General features: G+C 38.7%; 2 protein-coding genes across 5 annotated transcripts in view; one reads left to right on the top strand and one right to left on the bottom strand.

Annotated features, from left to right (window-relative positions):
* Nucleotides 1-635: 635 nt before the first annotated feature.
* Nucleotides 636-4,915, bottom strand: cep57l1 (centrosomal protein 57, like 1). Of its 4 annotated transcripts, none has more exons than XM_086060695.1 (11): nucleotides 4,781-4,915; nucleotides 3,341-3,497; nucleotides 3,092-3,256; nucleotides 2,867-2,988; nucleotides 2,619-2,726; nucleotides 2,443-2,520; nucleotides 2,271-2,363; nucleotides 2,132-2,197; nucleotides 1,795-2,048; nucleotides 1,578-1,722; nucleotides 636-959 (listed from the first exon to the last, which is right to left on the bottom strand). In XM_086060695.1, exons 1-11 carry the CDS (start codon nucleotides 4,844-4,846, stop codon nucleotides 750-752), a joined length of 1,464 nt encoding a protein of 487 aa, XP_085916821.1. In that variant the 5' UTR covers nucleotides 4,847-4,915; the 3' UTR covers nucleotides 636-749. The 4 variants fall into 4 exon arrangements, with proteins under 4 accessions (XP_085916821.1, XP_085916822.1, XP_085916824.1 ...); XM_086060696.1 differs by having other exon boundaries at nucleotides 2,619-2,723; XM_086060698.1 differs by lacking the exon at nucleotides 4,781-4,915 and adding an exon at nucleotides 4,118-4,739 and having other exon boundaries at nucleotides 2,619-2,723.
* Nucleotides 4,916-5,174: 259 nt separating this feature from the next.
* Nucleotides 5,175-14,054, top strand: part of sesn1 (sestrin 1) — a 53,939-nt gene continuing 45,059 nt past the window's right edge. Inside the window, exons 1-2 of the mRNA XM_086060693.1 lie at nucleotides 5,175-5,303; nucleotides 6,501-6,830. Of these exons, the coding sequence (XP_085916819.1) occupies nucleotides 6,546-6,830 (285 nt within the window). The 5' untranslated portion in view covers nucleotides 5,175-5,303; nucleotides 6,501-6,545. The remainder of the gene's footprint in view (nucleotides 5,304-6,500; nucleotides 6,831-14,054) is intronic.

Raw genomic sequence — 14,054 nt, 5'->3', positions numbered from 1 at the left:
AAGCAAATCCTCGCCAACCTGCATCGTAGGCAAGTGACAGTACCACGTCGCCACCTGGAGCCCGTTAAAATGTTATGTATTGTGCTTAAAAGTTAAATACAACTGCGAATATCCTGGATTTAAAAAAAAAGTTGAAAGTCATTGTTAACATGCGGTTTAAACTTTAATTTAGTATAGTGTGTACCTCTAGAGGGAGCCAGTATGTAAGTATGGTAAAAAACTACTGAACAGCAAACCAACATTAATTGCACGATGGACCGTCATAATTTTAATATTATTCAGGTTAAGCCATGTCTGGGGGAAAAAAAGGTAAGTTATCATTTTGGTTTAGTTCCTTGCTATCTTTTATGTTATTAGATCATTTGTTTCAAAAGTGCTGCCTTCTTTCTGTTCCAAGTAGTTCCGGTTGAATTCAAAGAGGAATAAGCACTTTTGACTCAAGCATACCGGAAAGTGTGGTTAACTCCTTTGACTCAACCACATTCAGGCGACTCACAGCTGTTTTAATCTCTTGACCTAACCCCATACAAACAGTCTGGTTACATTCTGAAATACGACACCGTTCCCAGTTGTATGACACTGGCTCAACACTGCCACCATGCGACTAATCATTGCATTAACTGGCCCAAAAAATAGTGTCGAAAAATAGGCTTTATTAAAACTATACAATATATAATTTAGAGTAGATCATTACAACATGACAGTTGAAAATACGATTTAAAAACGACATACAACATAGCCATTTTTGACTAAGGTTCCCAGCAGATGTCTTCTTGTTTGAGGCTGTTCCGCAGCTTTTGTGTCTCCCTGAGAATGTGGAGGCTCTGCTGACCGGCGCTGCTCGGCCTCTCCTGATGATGATTTTTGGGCCTGGCAGGAGACGTCGACAACGGCTGCACGGCGCTCGGCTTCTTGGTCGACTTGTTGATGGCAAACGGCTGCTGGGTTAACTTGTGGACCTGAAAGAATGATGGGAATACGTTTCAGGCTTGAAAAAAAAAAAAGCTTAATGAAGGTTTTACTAATTAACAGAGTTAATGATGCGTATAGGTTGATATGTACATATTAAAAAATATATATTTTCCTGTCATTTGACAAATCAACAATGAAAAATAAGGGCCCAAATGTTTTTTTTAAGGCCGATACCGATTCTGACATTGGCAGAATAAAATTATATAATTAATTAATTGGGCAATTTAGCTCTTGACTGTTTTATAATACTTTGTCCTATTTTAACTGAAAAATTATCTCTTTTTTTATTTTTTTTACACATTTTAAAAGAGCTTGGCTGATTAAATCGACTGGCTGATTAATTGGTCGGCCCTAAAAAAAAGAAGAAGTATTTGTTAATTAAAATAAATTAAAACAATACAATTAAAAACAGAAGCTAACTCCTGGTGTCAATTTAAAATATATACAGTACACAAAAACGTGACTAAAATGTATTGTAAATTGAAAAACTATTTTTTTTACATTGGCTATAATAATAATAATTGGTAAATACTTAAGAGAACAAAAATATTTTATCATTAATTAATACGGACAAATTACAAAGAGAATTTCCTGCTCGTCCATACCGTCTGCTGGTGTTTCCTCAGTTTAGTGATCTGCGCTCCTTTTTTGTCCATCCTGGCCACCATACTTTCCAACTCTCTCTGCAATTCGCGCCGCTGCTCCGTATGCTGAGTGGCGTCGATCTGACGCATCAGTTCCTGATGTTCACTGAAACGGCCGCATGTAAACAACAGCAAAAATGACAAACGCGCGCATTACGACGATCTCGGCTGTAATTACAAGCCCATTTGTCCCAGTTCGTCCTGCAGGGCCAGGAGGAGGTCGGACAGCGAGCCCAGCGACTGGGCGTCGGCTTCGGGCTCCCCGTCTCGCCTGGCGGTCACCGGCTGGCCGTCCATGCGCAGGCTCTTCCTGGCGCCAAAGCCTGTACGGTGCAGGGCGCTCACCCGCTCGCAGAGCTGAGGCTGGTGGTGCTTCATCATGTGCAGGATGCTCTGCACGTTGGCGTGCACAGAGTGGCTCGGGTTGGTCGACTGGAAGGAGAACGCAAAATATATATAACAAAAAAAAAAAAAAAGTGTGTTAGATGCTTTCTTTTTGGTAAGATGCTACTTACCATTCCTGCCACAAATGGAATGCTTTTGTGCCTTGGTGACGCCGTCCCATTGGGTCTGGGGGATTTCTAAAAATACAACACGGTCAGTTTCCGCCACTTCGACACCGTTAAAACATATCTTGCGTCTTTCAAACGATACCAGAATGGGCTTTTGGGGGGTCTTCTTCGGCTTAGTCTGCTGGACGGCAGGGGGAGAAGACAGTCGGAGGCTGAGGTCTAATTCTCGCTGCAGCTGTGGACGTATGGTGTAAAAGTTGGGTCTCACGGCACCGCGCTGGATTTGAAATAAAACGACTGAATTTTTGACATACCTGCCCTGCTTTCTCCTGCACAAGTTTACGCTCATGCTCCTCCTTCAGAAGCCTCTGCTCCAGAACGGCAAGTTTCATCTGACAATAGCGGAGCAAAAACGAATAACTACCCCAAAAAAAAATAAAAAAATAAAAAACAGTTTGAGATAATAACATAAATGATGTAGCAATCTTACCTCTGACAGGTTTTGTGTTCTGCTCAATTTGAGACACTCCGATTCAAGTTTCTGCAGCTTTTCGCGCTGAACGTGGTTGTCTGGGTTGCTTGGCTGCTTCTCTTGCTGCTATAGCGTTTAGTTTAAATAAATTTAAAAAATCAAAAAATAATAATAATAATTTTCAATATTTTTTTAATTATTATTATTATTATTATTATTATTATTTTTAATTACAATTGTTCTATCAATTGGATTGTCAGTTATACCTGATTGTCCACCGGTGCGTCTTTATCCTGCCGTGCCCCGTCCACCATCCTCCTCATGTAGTCGAGTTGCCTCTCAAGCACTTTACAGCGAGACTCGGCAGACTGCAGCTTGGAGTCCAGCTCTGTAAAAACAAAAACGAAAAAACAAAAAAACACATTTCAGTCATGAGCCGTCGCTTGCTTTGTGTTGCTCGCTGCATTTCGGACTATTTTGCATGCGGTTACCTCTCCTGTTATTGCCCTCCGTCGCAGGCAAGCTCGTTGACGTGGCTACGGGTTCATGTTTCCTCGCGTCATGCGACAACTGCGGGTAGCTCTTCTCAGCTTGGAGCCGCTCCTGCTCCAGGCGTTTGATTTTATCCTGAAGGGTCCTTAGTGCGTCCACGACAGCTGATATGAGACAAGCATACTCTACCTGTAAATATATATTCTAGGGACAGTGACAAAAGGAAAAGATCCCAACACCTCACATACCCTGGCTGTTCTGTTTCGTCGGTTGGGGCCCAGGACTCTCGACCGGGGGCTCTGCACCTTTGGGGGCCAGCTGCGCTTCGCCTGGCATTGCCAGCATCTTGTTTGGAGGCTGGTAGTAGCTTCCTATGTAGCTGTTTTTGGAGGGCGAGTCTGAAAGCTACACACAACAAGGCAAACGTCCTTTACAATCTACTACAGGTACTACTAAGACTGGGGGGATTCTGAAAATGCCCAGATTTGAAATATCCAATTTTATGGAACACACCATTGTTAAAGAGAGTCATATCAAGTACCGCATTAGTGCTGCATTTGAAGCCGCTGGGGCATAAAAAATGATGCTAAGTTTCTCATTGTCCCACATAACATCACACAGAACAGGTTGTGATGAATGCTGCTACCTAGTATTACACAATCATACAGATCAATGCCGTTTATAGAATCGTTTAACGTTTTATATTCGACGTGGGCGGTACCATTTTGCCGTGACGTCACACTTGTGGGCAGCAGTGAAATCTACTTTTACAGCCAGAAATCTACCAGTTTTCGCGAACGCGCCATTTGTAGAGCTAAGTAGAAATGGGAAGTCTCCCTGCAGCATTAAAAACTAACTTACGGACGCCATTAAATGCAAACCGCTTCATCCGCGAAGATAGAAACAACTATATTATATAAAAAATGGTGTTACACTCACTGGTTAAAAAGACAAACCAAAACTTCGCAACACTAGGCTAACAGTTAGCAACACTCCGAGCGAAACGGCTACACTCGAAACGTTACCTGGTCGTGGCACAACTCCATTCTTTAACATTACGAGGTATTCTCGTTCAGAACAGAAACCGTGGGTCTGTATTTAGTGCTCTTGATCGATATTTGCGTTAGCCGTTTCGTGCTATAGCAGCTGCTTTGACAGAATGTCCTCACATTTAAATTTCCCTCTCTTTCCCGGCTTCTCGATTCTTGTTCCGCCTGCACACTAGTTCCGCCCTCTCCCACGCCATCTCCTTGCACACTTTCTTGCAGATTACGCGATTAAAAAAAACGTCAATGTCTCGTAAATATTTCCTCATAGACACGTGTTGTTCAATTGGAAGAGTAATTGATTATTTCAACGACAATGTGACTCAAAAGTCAAAGGTTTGCACGATTGAAATAAGGTCTTGTAATTATAATAATCCAAATTACACATTATTTGTGCTGTACATGAGATAATTCGATTACTTGTACGCAAATGCATTCTTTGTTGTGTGTTTAATATGCTAAGCGTCCTAGCATGTCTAACAAGCAATTAATAAGCAATCTAAAACGTTGCTAACCCTGTTTATAGTACACAAGGGCTATATAGGCCTATAGCCATTACATTTATTAACCTATTATCTTTTGTTACCTCCGTGTTACTTTCTCACTCAGTCTACAGGTTTCACCAGGACATACTTTACAAACCTTTACTAGGAAATGGTAATCCTTTCTAACCTTCCTCGCTCGTTTCACAAATAAGAATGACGTCATTTAAACAAAAACAATCCAAGAGTGGAGGGGGTGAACAAAACCTCCCCCTTTTTCTGTTCAGTGTTTTTTCCCCTCTCTTATTTGTGATAAACAACTTGAGGAGGTGGTGGGGTAGGGAGGGGGCGACCGTTATAGCATGTTGCACAATGGGAGTTGTAGTTTATAAAAAGCCAGCTTTGGCTAAACAAAAGCGTCAGGAAGCTTGTAAGAGAACTCAACTCCCAGAAAGCTTTCCCTCGCCAGCATGGTAACAGATGACTAACCAATCAGCTGCCAAATCGGCCACTGCACCGCCCCTGAGCACAGAATACCTCTTGCTATTGGCTCGCAGCGGCTATCAATCAAATTTTTACCCTGGAGTTGCTGCCTCCTTGTGATATTACTGCGGGGCGAACGACTGGTCACTTCTGTGGTAAGGTGTCCCGTTGCAAGACCAGCACCGAAGAATGTGACTTAAGTAAGTATTTCACTCACGACACCCTTCTGTTTCTGCCATATTTTGACTGCTAACACGTCTTTGACAAGCGGCGTTGCCCTTTTACTTGCACTGTACTGGCAAGGGAGCAGATTGAATGGAGCTCAGTGACTGGCAGGCAAGCTTCGGTATTTGTGCTTTTTTTTTTTTCTTCTTCATGACGTTTTGGCGTTCAAACTTGTCATTTACGAGCGAGTAGCTAAGTGGTTGAAACACATTTTACGATGTGAAAGATTGTTGTCAATATTAATGAGGCTACTTTTGTGGGGGCAGACAATATCAGTATGCTAAACAATGCCTGACATGATGTTGGTTTAAATCCCCTGCTAGATGTCTCTTGGAAGGCAGTGAAGGTGCTTCTATTTGACGTACATGGACATTAGTTGTCCCATTTTCATAGTTATATGCACATTTATTTGTATTAAAATATTTAGCTATGCAGTCTTAAATGCCATAGTCTCCACTTTGCTGCAGCGGTCCATTTTTGTGGCTGCCCTTAGTCTCTTCTCAAATACATTTGGTGTGTCATTGTACCATTTTATGACACAGGTAGTGGAAAAAAAAGCCTACACATGCTAACATTCGCTTACCGCATTGAATATATATTTTATACTCCACAGTCTCCACTTTGCTGCAGCTCTCCGTTTTCTCATTGCCCTCAGTCTCCTGTAACATTTGAGGAAACACAGCTTGAAATGATTTAGCGCACACACACACACACACACACGCTGTTGCTGTTGTATTAAACGAGTATGCCACAGTCTCCACTTGGCTGAAGCGCTTTGCTTCCTCACCACCTTCAGCGTCCTCTTGAATATAAGCAGCATCATTGTAACAATTTAGGATGCGCCAAAACACACAGCTTACCCTCATGACGTGACTTAAGGTACATTATTAGATAACTGCAACGCTCCGTTTTTAATCACTACCCTTATTCTCCTCTCAAATAAAATTGTGAGAATACGTAGCTAGAAATTACCCCAAAAAATTACACATGCTCACTCTAGTTTAGTCTATTGCAGTAAATTAACCTCCATAGTCTCCATTTTGTTGCAGTGCTCCATTTTTTTTCCAATAATGCGTTTTTCAATGCTTTACATATACAGTTATAGATATTTGATACGTGTGTATCATTACTGTACAATTTTAAGTGGTCTCATGTGCTCATGTTTACCTTAGCCTTATTGTACATCAACAACACACATCAAGTCTCCATATCAGAGGATGGACGCGCAAGACCAGGAGACTCTGGGCAGGTGGGACGGGCTGGCCAACCGGGACGCCAGCTCCAGGACGGCCGCCATGGAGCACATTCGCCAAGAAGTCCTGAGCAAAGTGGAGGCCATCGGGCCCGTACCGCCGGCGTCATCGCCATCGCCCTCGCCGAGATCCGGGTCTCCCCCCAGCAACGACCTGAACGGCGTCCTGGCCCACCTCCTCATGCTCACCAAGCTGTGTCCTTTTGAAGACGTGAGGGAGCGATGCGCCCGGCTTCTGCAGGCTGTCCAGGTAGGAGGGCTTTATTATTCCTGTTGTCAATGAAGCCCCTTCGTTGATCTACTGCCATCCGCTGCCTCCTCAGAAGCATTGTACCGCTTCAAAACCTGTTCATGCTTTGTCAATTGAATTACCATCAATGACGCTTATTGGACAGCACTCCTTACCGTTCATATGGATTAATTTTTTTAAAGTACTTAAACTATTAAAAATTAAACTAAAATGAAGCATTTTTGGAAAAAATAAAAAACTAATAAAAACCAATCAAGTTGCTCCAAGAACTAATTAAACTGACAAAATTTAAACCACAAAAGTCAAAACAAAATAAAAACTAACTGTAATGAAAAATTCAAAATAATTAGAACCCTGGTATCCACCTGCTATTGACGCATTTCCACTTGCAAAATTTAGTACCCAGTTAGCCTGGGTTCCAAGCCTGCCGCGCCTGGTACCTCATTATTTAAAAATATTGTAACATTTAAGGAAACATAGCCACAAATGACACATTGCTATGTTAATTTTCCCTGCTGCAGTGTTCTACTCCACAGTCTCCACTTTGCTGTAGTGCTGTTTTCTCTCCGCCCCCTCTCCTTCTGAATCAAATTAGATCGTTTCAGAAACTTAAAAAGAAGAAATCAGTATATATTAGGGATGTTCAATACCATTTTTTTTCAGTACGATACCAGTACAAGTATTCACCGATACAGAAGACTGATACTGCTAGTACTTTTGTTAACTCATTCACTGCCATTGACGGTTATAGACATCAAATATTCATTTTAACTATTTCTATTAGTTTAACATTGTTTCCACTTTTGTTAACAAGAGTATGAAAACCTAGATTTTTTTTAATTGTACATTTAGAACAGATATAACATTTGTGATTAATCGTGAGTTAACTTGTGAAGTCATGCAATTAATAACGATTAAAAAAAAATAATCGCCTGACCCTCCTAATTTTTAATAATCTTTTCTTTTTTTAATCGCGTCAGGCAATAATTTTTTTAAATTGTAATTAATCGCATGACTTCAATAGTTAACTCACGATTAATCATAAATTTTATATCTGTTCTCAATGTACAATAAAAAAATCTAGGTTTTCATACCGTTGTTAACAAAAGTGGAAAAAATGTTAAACTAATAGAAATAGTTCAAATTAATTTTTGACGTCTATAGCCGTCAATGGCAGTGAATGAGATATTATATAAAATGTCATTTAGCACAATAAAAAAAAAAAGTCAACAAATTCCTTTCTTTCCGTATGCACATGATGATTCACCGATATGTCAAACAGCTGCAATTTAGCACGACTGACGAGGATGGCTTCTCCGATGTCAGATTTTTGGATTCCACGAGTACCGAACACCTTAAAATACAAAAACAAAATGACGAGAAGTAAACACAGCACCCGCTTGTTTTCCTTGTTGTTTTTTTGTAATATCTCATCCTACCAACGCAATTTAAGCGCACGTTTATTGGACGTATTCAATAACAGTTTCCATCATCTCACATTTATGATATGATTCAGTGTACGTTTAAATCTGTTTAGTCATTTGGTCACAACTGTATCAGCTGAAATGATTCTCGCTACCGTTTACAGTGCAGTGTGGGATATCGGGATGGATATTATTAGTCGGACCTGAACTCTCTATTAGCACTTTGATGCCCTGGCATGTCGCTATTAGGAGGCTATAAACAGTTTGGACGCTTGGCATCATTTTCTGTTTTTGGAAGGTGGAGGATAGGGGCAGAGGGATGAAAGAGGGAGAAAGCTGCTTTGCGGGTTTTAGCCGCGCACCGCAGTACACGCCGTCTGGTATTTGTGAATTATACTAAGCTGCATTTGCCCAGCGCTTGCCAAAGGCTGCTTTTTATGAGCCCACTGTTGCATCTTCTGCGGGTGAGGTTTTACAGTTGAAGACCCCAAATCCCCGACCTCCCCCTTCTCTCATCTCGCGCGCACACACAGACACACCTTTCTCACAGTTGTCAGAAATGGGAGGGTGAGGGCTTTAGCAGGGAAGGGGGCTTTTGGCTCAAATGGATCTTTAATGCCGTCAGATCTGCTGAAGGCAAAACCTCTGAAAGCACTAACGGGGAGTACATACACCAATAATTGGGGCAAATTTGAGAATTTTTCTAGCTTGTGATGAAAGTTGTCAAAATACCAATTACTACTTTCCTATTAGCCTTTCTGTTACGTTTCATAGTCAGCGTTACACTTGTGTTTTGAACATTTCAAATGCCACCTTTTAGCTTCTCCTATTAACTCACTCACTGCCATTGACGGCTATAGACTATAGGCTATAAATTTATTTGAATTATTTTTATTATTTAAACAAGAGTATGAAAACCTAGACATTTTTTAATTGTACATTTAGAACAGATATAACATTTGTGATTAATTGTGAGTTAGCTATTGAAGTCAAGCGATTAATTAATATTTAAAAAATGTAATCGCCTGACGCGATTTAAAACAACAAAAGAAAAATATATTAAAAATTAGGGGCATCAGGCGATTACAATTTTTAAATATTAATTAATCGCTTGACTTCAATAGTTAACTCACGATTAATCACAAATGTTATGTCTTTTATAAATGTAAAATAAAAAATTCTAGGTTTTCATACACTAGTTGACAAAAGTGGGAAAAAAATGTTAAACTAATAAAAATAGCTCAAATGAATTTTTGACGTCTATAGCCGTCATTGGCAGTGAATGAGTTAATTTATTTTAGCATTGGCAGTTGGATTTTATATGACATTTAAATCCACAGCATACATAGGCCTACTGTATAAAGACATTTTCTCATAAACACTGTACAAGCTGCCATGCTTATTGGAGCAGATTCAGATTCAAAAAACTTTATTTATACCCCAGTAGTGATCCCTTGAGCCGGGGGGGGGGGGGGGGGGGTGCGGTGGTATGTTGCCCCAGTATTAAATGTGAGCCCCATGAGTTAAGTGTTATTGAGTCAAGGCTGAAAATAGGGATGTGTGTGTGCGCGGGGAGGGGGGCTCTGGTTCCCATGGGCCGCCCTCGTGCATGTGTTCATGCATTTCCGGGAGTTTTGTCAACATATTAAAAGCAGGAGGTCATCAAGAGGGCTCGTGTTGGAGCTTGACACAAACAAGTGTCATTGATCGAATGTAAATAGACACACAGGTCTAAGTAGTTTTTTTCCCTCGCCTTATACAGCTATTCCCGTAATATGAAAATAATATAAACATAAAAAGTTGACTTGGAAAAAGCCACAGATGTGTTTGCATTATTGTTGTAATCTGATGTATGACTTCCTGATTGATGTTTGCTCCACATTTGTTTGCAAAAATGTTGTGAAGTTGTCAAAGTGAACGCTTAAAAGACTGCAAGTCAAAGTGTTTCCTAAGTTAACTTGAATTGAAGTTAGGGCTGGGCAATAAATGGAATTAATTCGATACATCCTCAAATTTGCAACATTTGCTACATCGTGAAATCGAATTTTGTCTTTTGGATTATTAAAAGTTGTTGTTCTTATGTTCTGTTACATCAAAATATTTTTGTGATTTATAATTTTGTACAAGTAGCAGAATGCTGAATGGGTGGTTTACAAGACATGTTTACAATATGTTAAAACTGATTTAGAATCCGTACACATTATTGTTGTCTGAACATTTTGCACAGGAATTATTTTTGAATAAATGAAACCTTTAAATGTTTTCTGAAATTTTTAGATTAAAGTCGTAATCGTGCTGAATGACTTCAAAAATCGAGATTTTATTTTCTGGCCATATCGTCCAGCCCTAATTGAAGTAGATAAATAAAATCTCATATTAATTTATGATTTATTTGCCTTTATGTTTCCGTTAGTCTAACTTAAAACATTTATATATAATAAAGCTAATATTGTTATTGTGTAGATTAGTTTATTGCTTGTTTGTAAAAATAAATAAATACAGGGGATGATGGGACATTGAAAAAAATAAGTCGCAATATTGAGGAAAAAAAAACACATTACATTATTATTTTTTTTAAATCGTTTAGCCCTAACAAAATGTAATCATAATAAAAACGATAAGATAATCATCTTCATTCTAACTTTTATCCCAAAGTATTTGGCCGATTCTCATTTTTTCTTGTAAAATTACTTATTTCTCATATTATTTACACTCTAAAAAGGTGGGGAAATCAACATCATCACGCTAAACTTGAATACTATTAAGGTAGGGGTGGGCCAAAAAATCGATTCTCATAAGAATCGCGATTCAGAATCGATTTGAAATGTCCCAAAATCAATTTTATTTAAATTATTTTATACTGTCTTGCCTTTGTCTGTGTGCACATTTATTTGGAGCGCTGTTCATGTTGTACCCGGTTTGGCCACTGAGGGGCAGTGTGGTTCCACCCGGTCTAATACACTGTTAAGTTGTAGCCACATTAGAGAGTAGAAGAAAAAAGTCACAATGAAGTTATTCCAATAAAAAAAATAAAAATTTCAGCGTGGAGCCGTTCTTTTGAGTGATAAAAGTGCCGCAAGTAGCACGCTAATTAGCATTAGCGAGTCAGACTGGAGTCATTACGATTCCTTGCACATCTATAGATTGAAGCAAAAATCATTGTCAATCAAATCATTTTGAATAAAAAAATCGCTCTTAATCGAAAATTGATTCTGAATCGAATCGCAGACCCAAAAATCGGAATCAAATCGTGAGACATTTAAAGATTTCCACCCCTACTATAGAGATAATGTCTTCATTTTTTTCCCCTCACAATATTTTAGCTATACTATAGACATGTAACAAAACACATGAAAAATCCTAAATCATATTCTGAGAAGAACAACAAAAATACTAGATCTAAGGTTGTATTGTACGAGAAAAAAAATTGCGATTATTATCTCCTAATCGTAAAAAAATATTCTTGCAATATTACACATTTATCTTTATTTAAAAAAAATAATTCTATGAAAATCAGGAATTAATTCTTAATAGTGCTTTATTCTCAAAATTGGAACTTTAAAATCTGAAAATAAATGTAAAATTTTGACACCAATACTCCAATTAGAATAATGTTACATTAGGGTGTATGTTTCACTTCAAATTGTAACCTTATTCACATGAAATACTGTATTTTGCCTCTTCCTCTGAAACGAGTGTTTGTGACACTGATAGATATGCGTGGGTATACACACACAGAAACAATTGTTGGGATTGGCGTGGGTCTATGGCGGGGTGGGCAGACTCCATCACCCGGTCACCATATTCCCTGGGTTGCATGAAAGGAGTCCAGTCCTGTTTGAAAGGCCCACAAGAGTGGCTTCTTTGTATTATGTAATTGCGCCATTGTGTTATCCCTCCAGTCTCACTCGAATTAGCTCTCAAACGGCTCATTCACTTTGCATTAAGACCCACATACGCGGGAGAATTGCAAATGGATAGATCACAGCAACTCAACATGGCACTTTATTACATTGCATATTTCTTTTTCCGCTAACGTCCTAATGCATTATTCAACGCAAAGCCTCGGTTAGCGCCTCTCATGACGTTCAAGTCAAAGAGGCATTTATTCATTTTTCCCCGCGATATTCGTCTTCCATTAAACGTAGCAGAAAGCGGACAATCGTCTGTCAGAAGCGTACAATGCACTTTATTTATTTTTATTTAACGTCCCACTGAGTCAGTTGATCATGGCAGTTTAGATGACTCGGCAACCGCCGCAATAAACACTCATGTGTCATTAATTACGCCGGACTGGCCTTTCCCGGAATGACCCAGAATACTGTACATTGTTTTGTTCACCCAAAAGGCTTTGCGCCGTACTTGCCACCCAGTCGCATTGTTTTCTCTGGACAATGGCTCGCGGGTAGTTATTAATTATGGCACCTCCAGTGTGAAGTTGCAAACATGGATGGTTTCGAAAGCGGAGGATGCAATTGATTAATTAAAAGCATGATGTCATATTTTGGCTACACTCCAGAGATGTTGCACCCTCGTGAGCTAACCTATACATTTACAAGTGACACTATAAAGGACGTTTTTACTATTTTTACTATAAAGTTGTAAGGTATAATATTACGAGAACTTGAACAATGAGTTACTGATTATCATAATTCAGCGTTTTTTCTGTAGTATTTTGAAAACTACAATCACGGGGAAAATGTGTAATACTCTGAGAATAGCACCATATCGTTTAATATAGAATAAAGTTGATACTACATGGGTCAATGTTAGAAGAATACATATCCATTGATGATCTTGCAATGATCAGACACTGAAAATCAAACCATAAAATTATGTGAATTTTTATTCTGTATTACATGAATAATGTCTTTTTACGAGAGAAAAAAAATGATACTTTGAGAATAAAATTTTATGTTGCAATTGATTAATTATTTATATATATATATATATATATATATATATATATATATATATATATTCCATTAATATAATAGTTAAATTTGATTTTCTAATTACAAATTTTCACAATGAAAAAAAGAAGAAGAAGAAACTGAAAAAAAACCAATCACAATAACAACATGGTATTTTTATGGGAAAAATAATTATACTGCAAAAATAAAGTTGGATTTTTCAAAGTAGAAAACTGGTAATATTATTATCTTGTAGCGTTCCAAGTTTACACACTTAAAAAAAATCTGAAATCTGATAAAAAAAAAAGAAAAAAAAAGAAAGAAATAACATTACAAAAAAATATATTTTTACAAGCAAATGAAAAAATTGTTACCAACGTAAAAAAGTGGACAAAAATATTATTGGAATATTTCACATTTAATTAAATATGATTCTATGATATCATTGTTTTGGGGATCATGCGGCGCTATAAATAATGTATTTCGGTTCTTAGAATTTAAGCGCAAAGTCAAGATTTCCTCATGTATTTTGCCATAATTTCACATTAGCGATGACGGCTAGGACACAACATTCATTCATTGAAAAATGTGGTCTGCACAGATCTGCTCGGATTAGAGGAGATCTCCGCAGAGCAGGTCACACAGATTTTACGAGGAGGGGGAGAAAAAGCTCCGCGAGCAGCAGGCGCTGACCTTTGGCACAGTGACTGTACAGTCAAATACTGTGTGGAGATGGAGGATGTGATGGAGACTTAAAGCTGCATGTGTCGTGCGTATTGGCAGCTGTGCTTCAAGTAGAATGTTTTATGGGTTGTGTGAAGCACTACATTGCTGTTACTGCTGTATATAGCTGCTTCAGGTCTTGCGCTTGTCATGTTTTCAACGAT

This window comes from Leptonotus elevatus, chromosome 18 (genome assembly GCF_054856555.1).
Source record: "Leptonotus elevatus isolate MCC_2025b chromosome 18, RoL_Lele_1.0, whole genome shotgun sequence".
Classification (NCBI taxonomy): Eukaryota; Metazoa; Chordata; class Actinopteri; order Syngnathiformes; family Syngnathidae; genus Leptonotus; species Leptonotus elevatus.
Note: the sequence above shows the minus strand (reverse complement) of the source record. Positions and strands in the feature narration are given on the sequence as shown.

What these genes read in the sequence shown, in the direction of transcription:
- cep57l1 (XM_086060695.1), bottom strand. Translation starts at nt 4,846, where the DNA reads ATGACGTCATTCTTATTTGTGAAACGAGCGAGGAAGGTTAGAAAGGAT. An exon ending in CCCCCCAAAAGCCCATTCTG is followed by an intron (nt 2,198 to 2,270) that starts GTATCGTTTGAA and finishes TTGTATTTTTAG; the next exon opens with AAATCCCCCAGACCCAATGG. An exon ending in TGAGGAAACACCAGCAGACG is followed by an intron (nt 960 to 1,577) that starts GTATGGACGAGC and finishes TCATTCTTTCAG; the next exon opens with GTCCACAAGTTAACCCAGCA.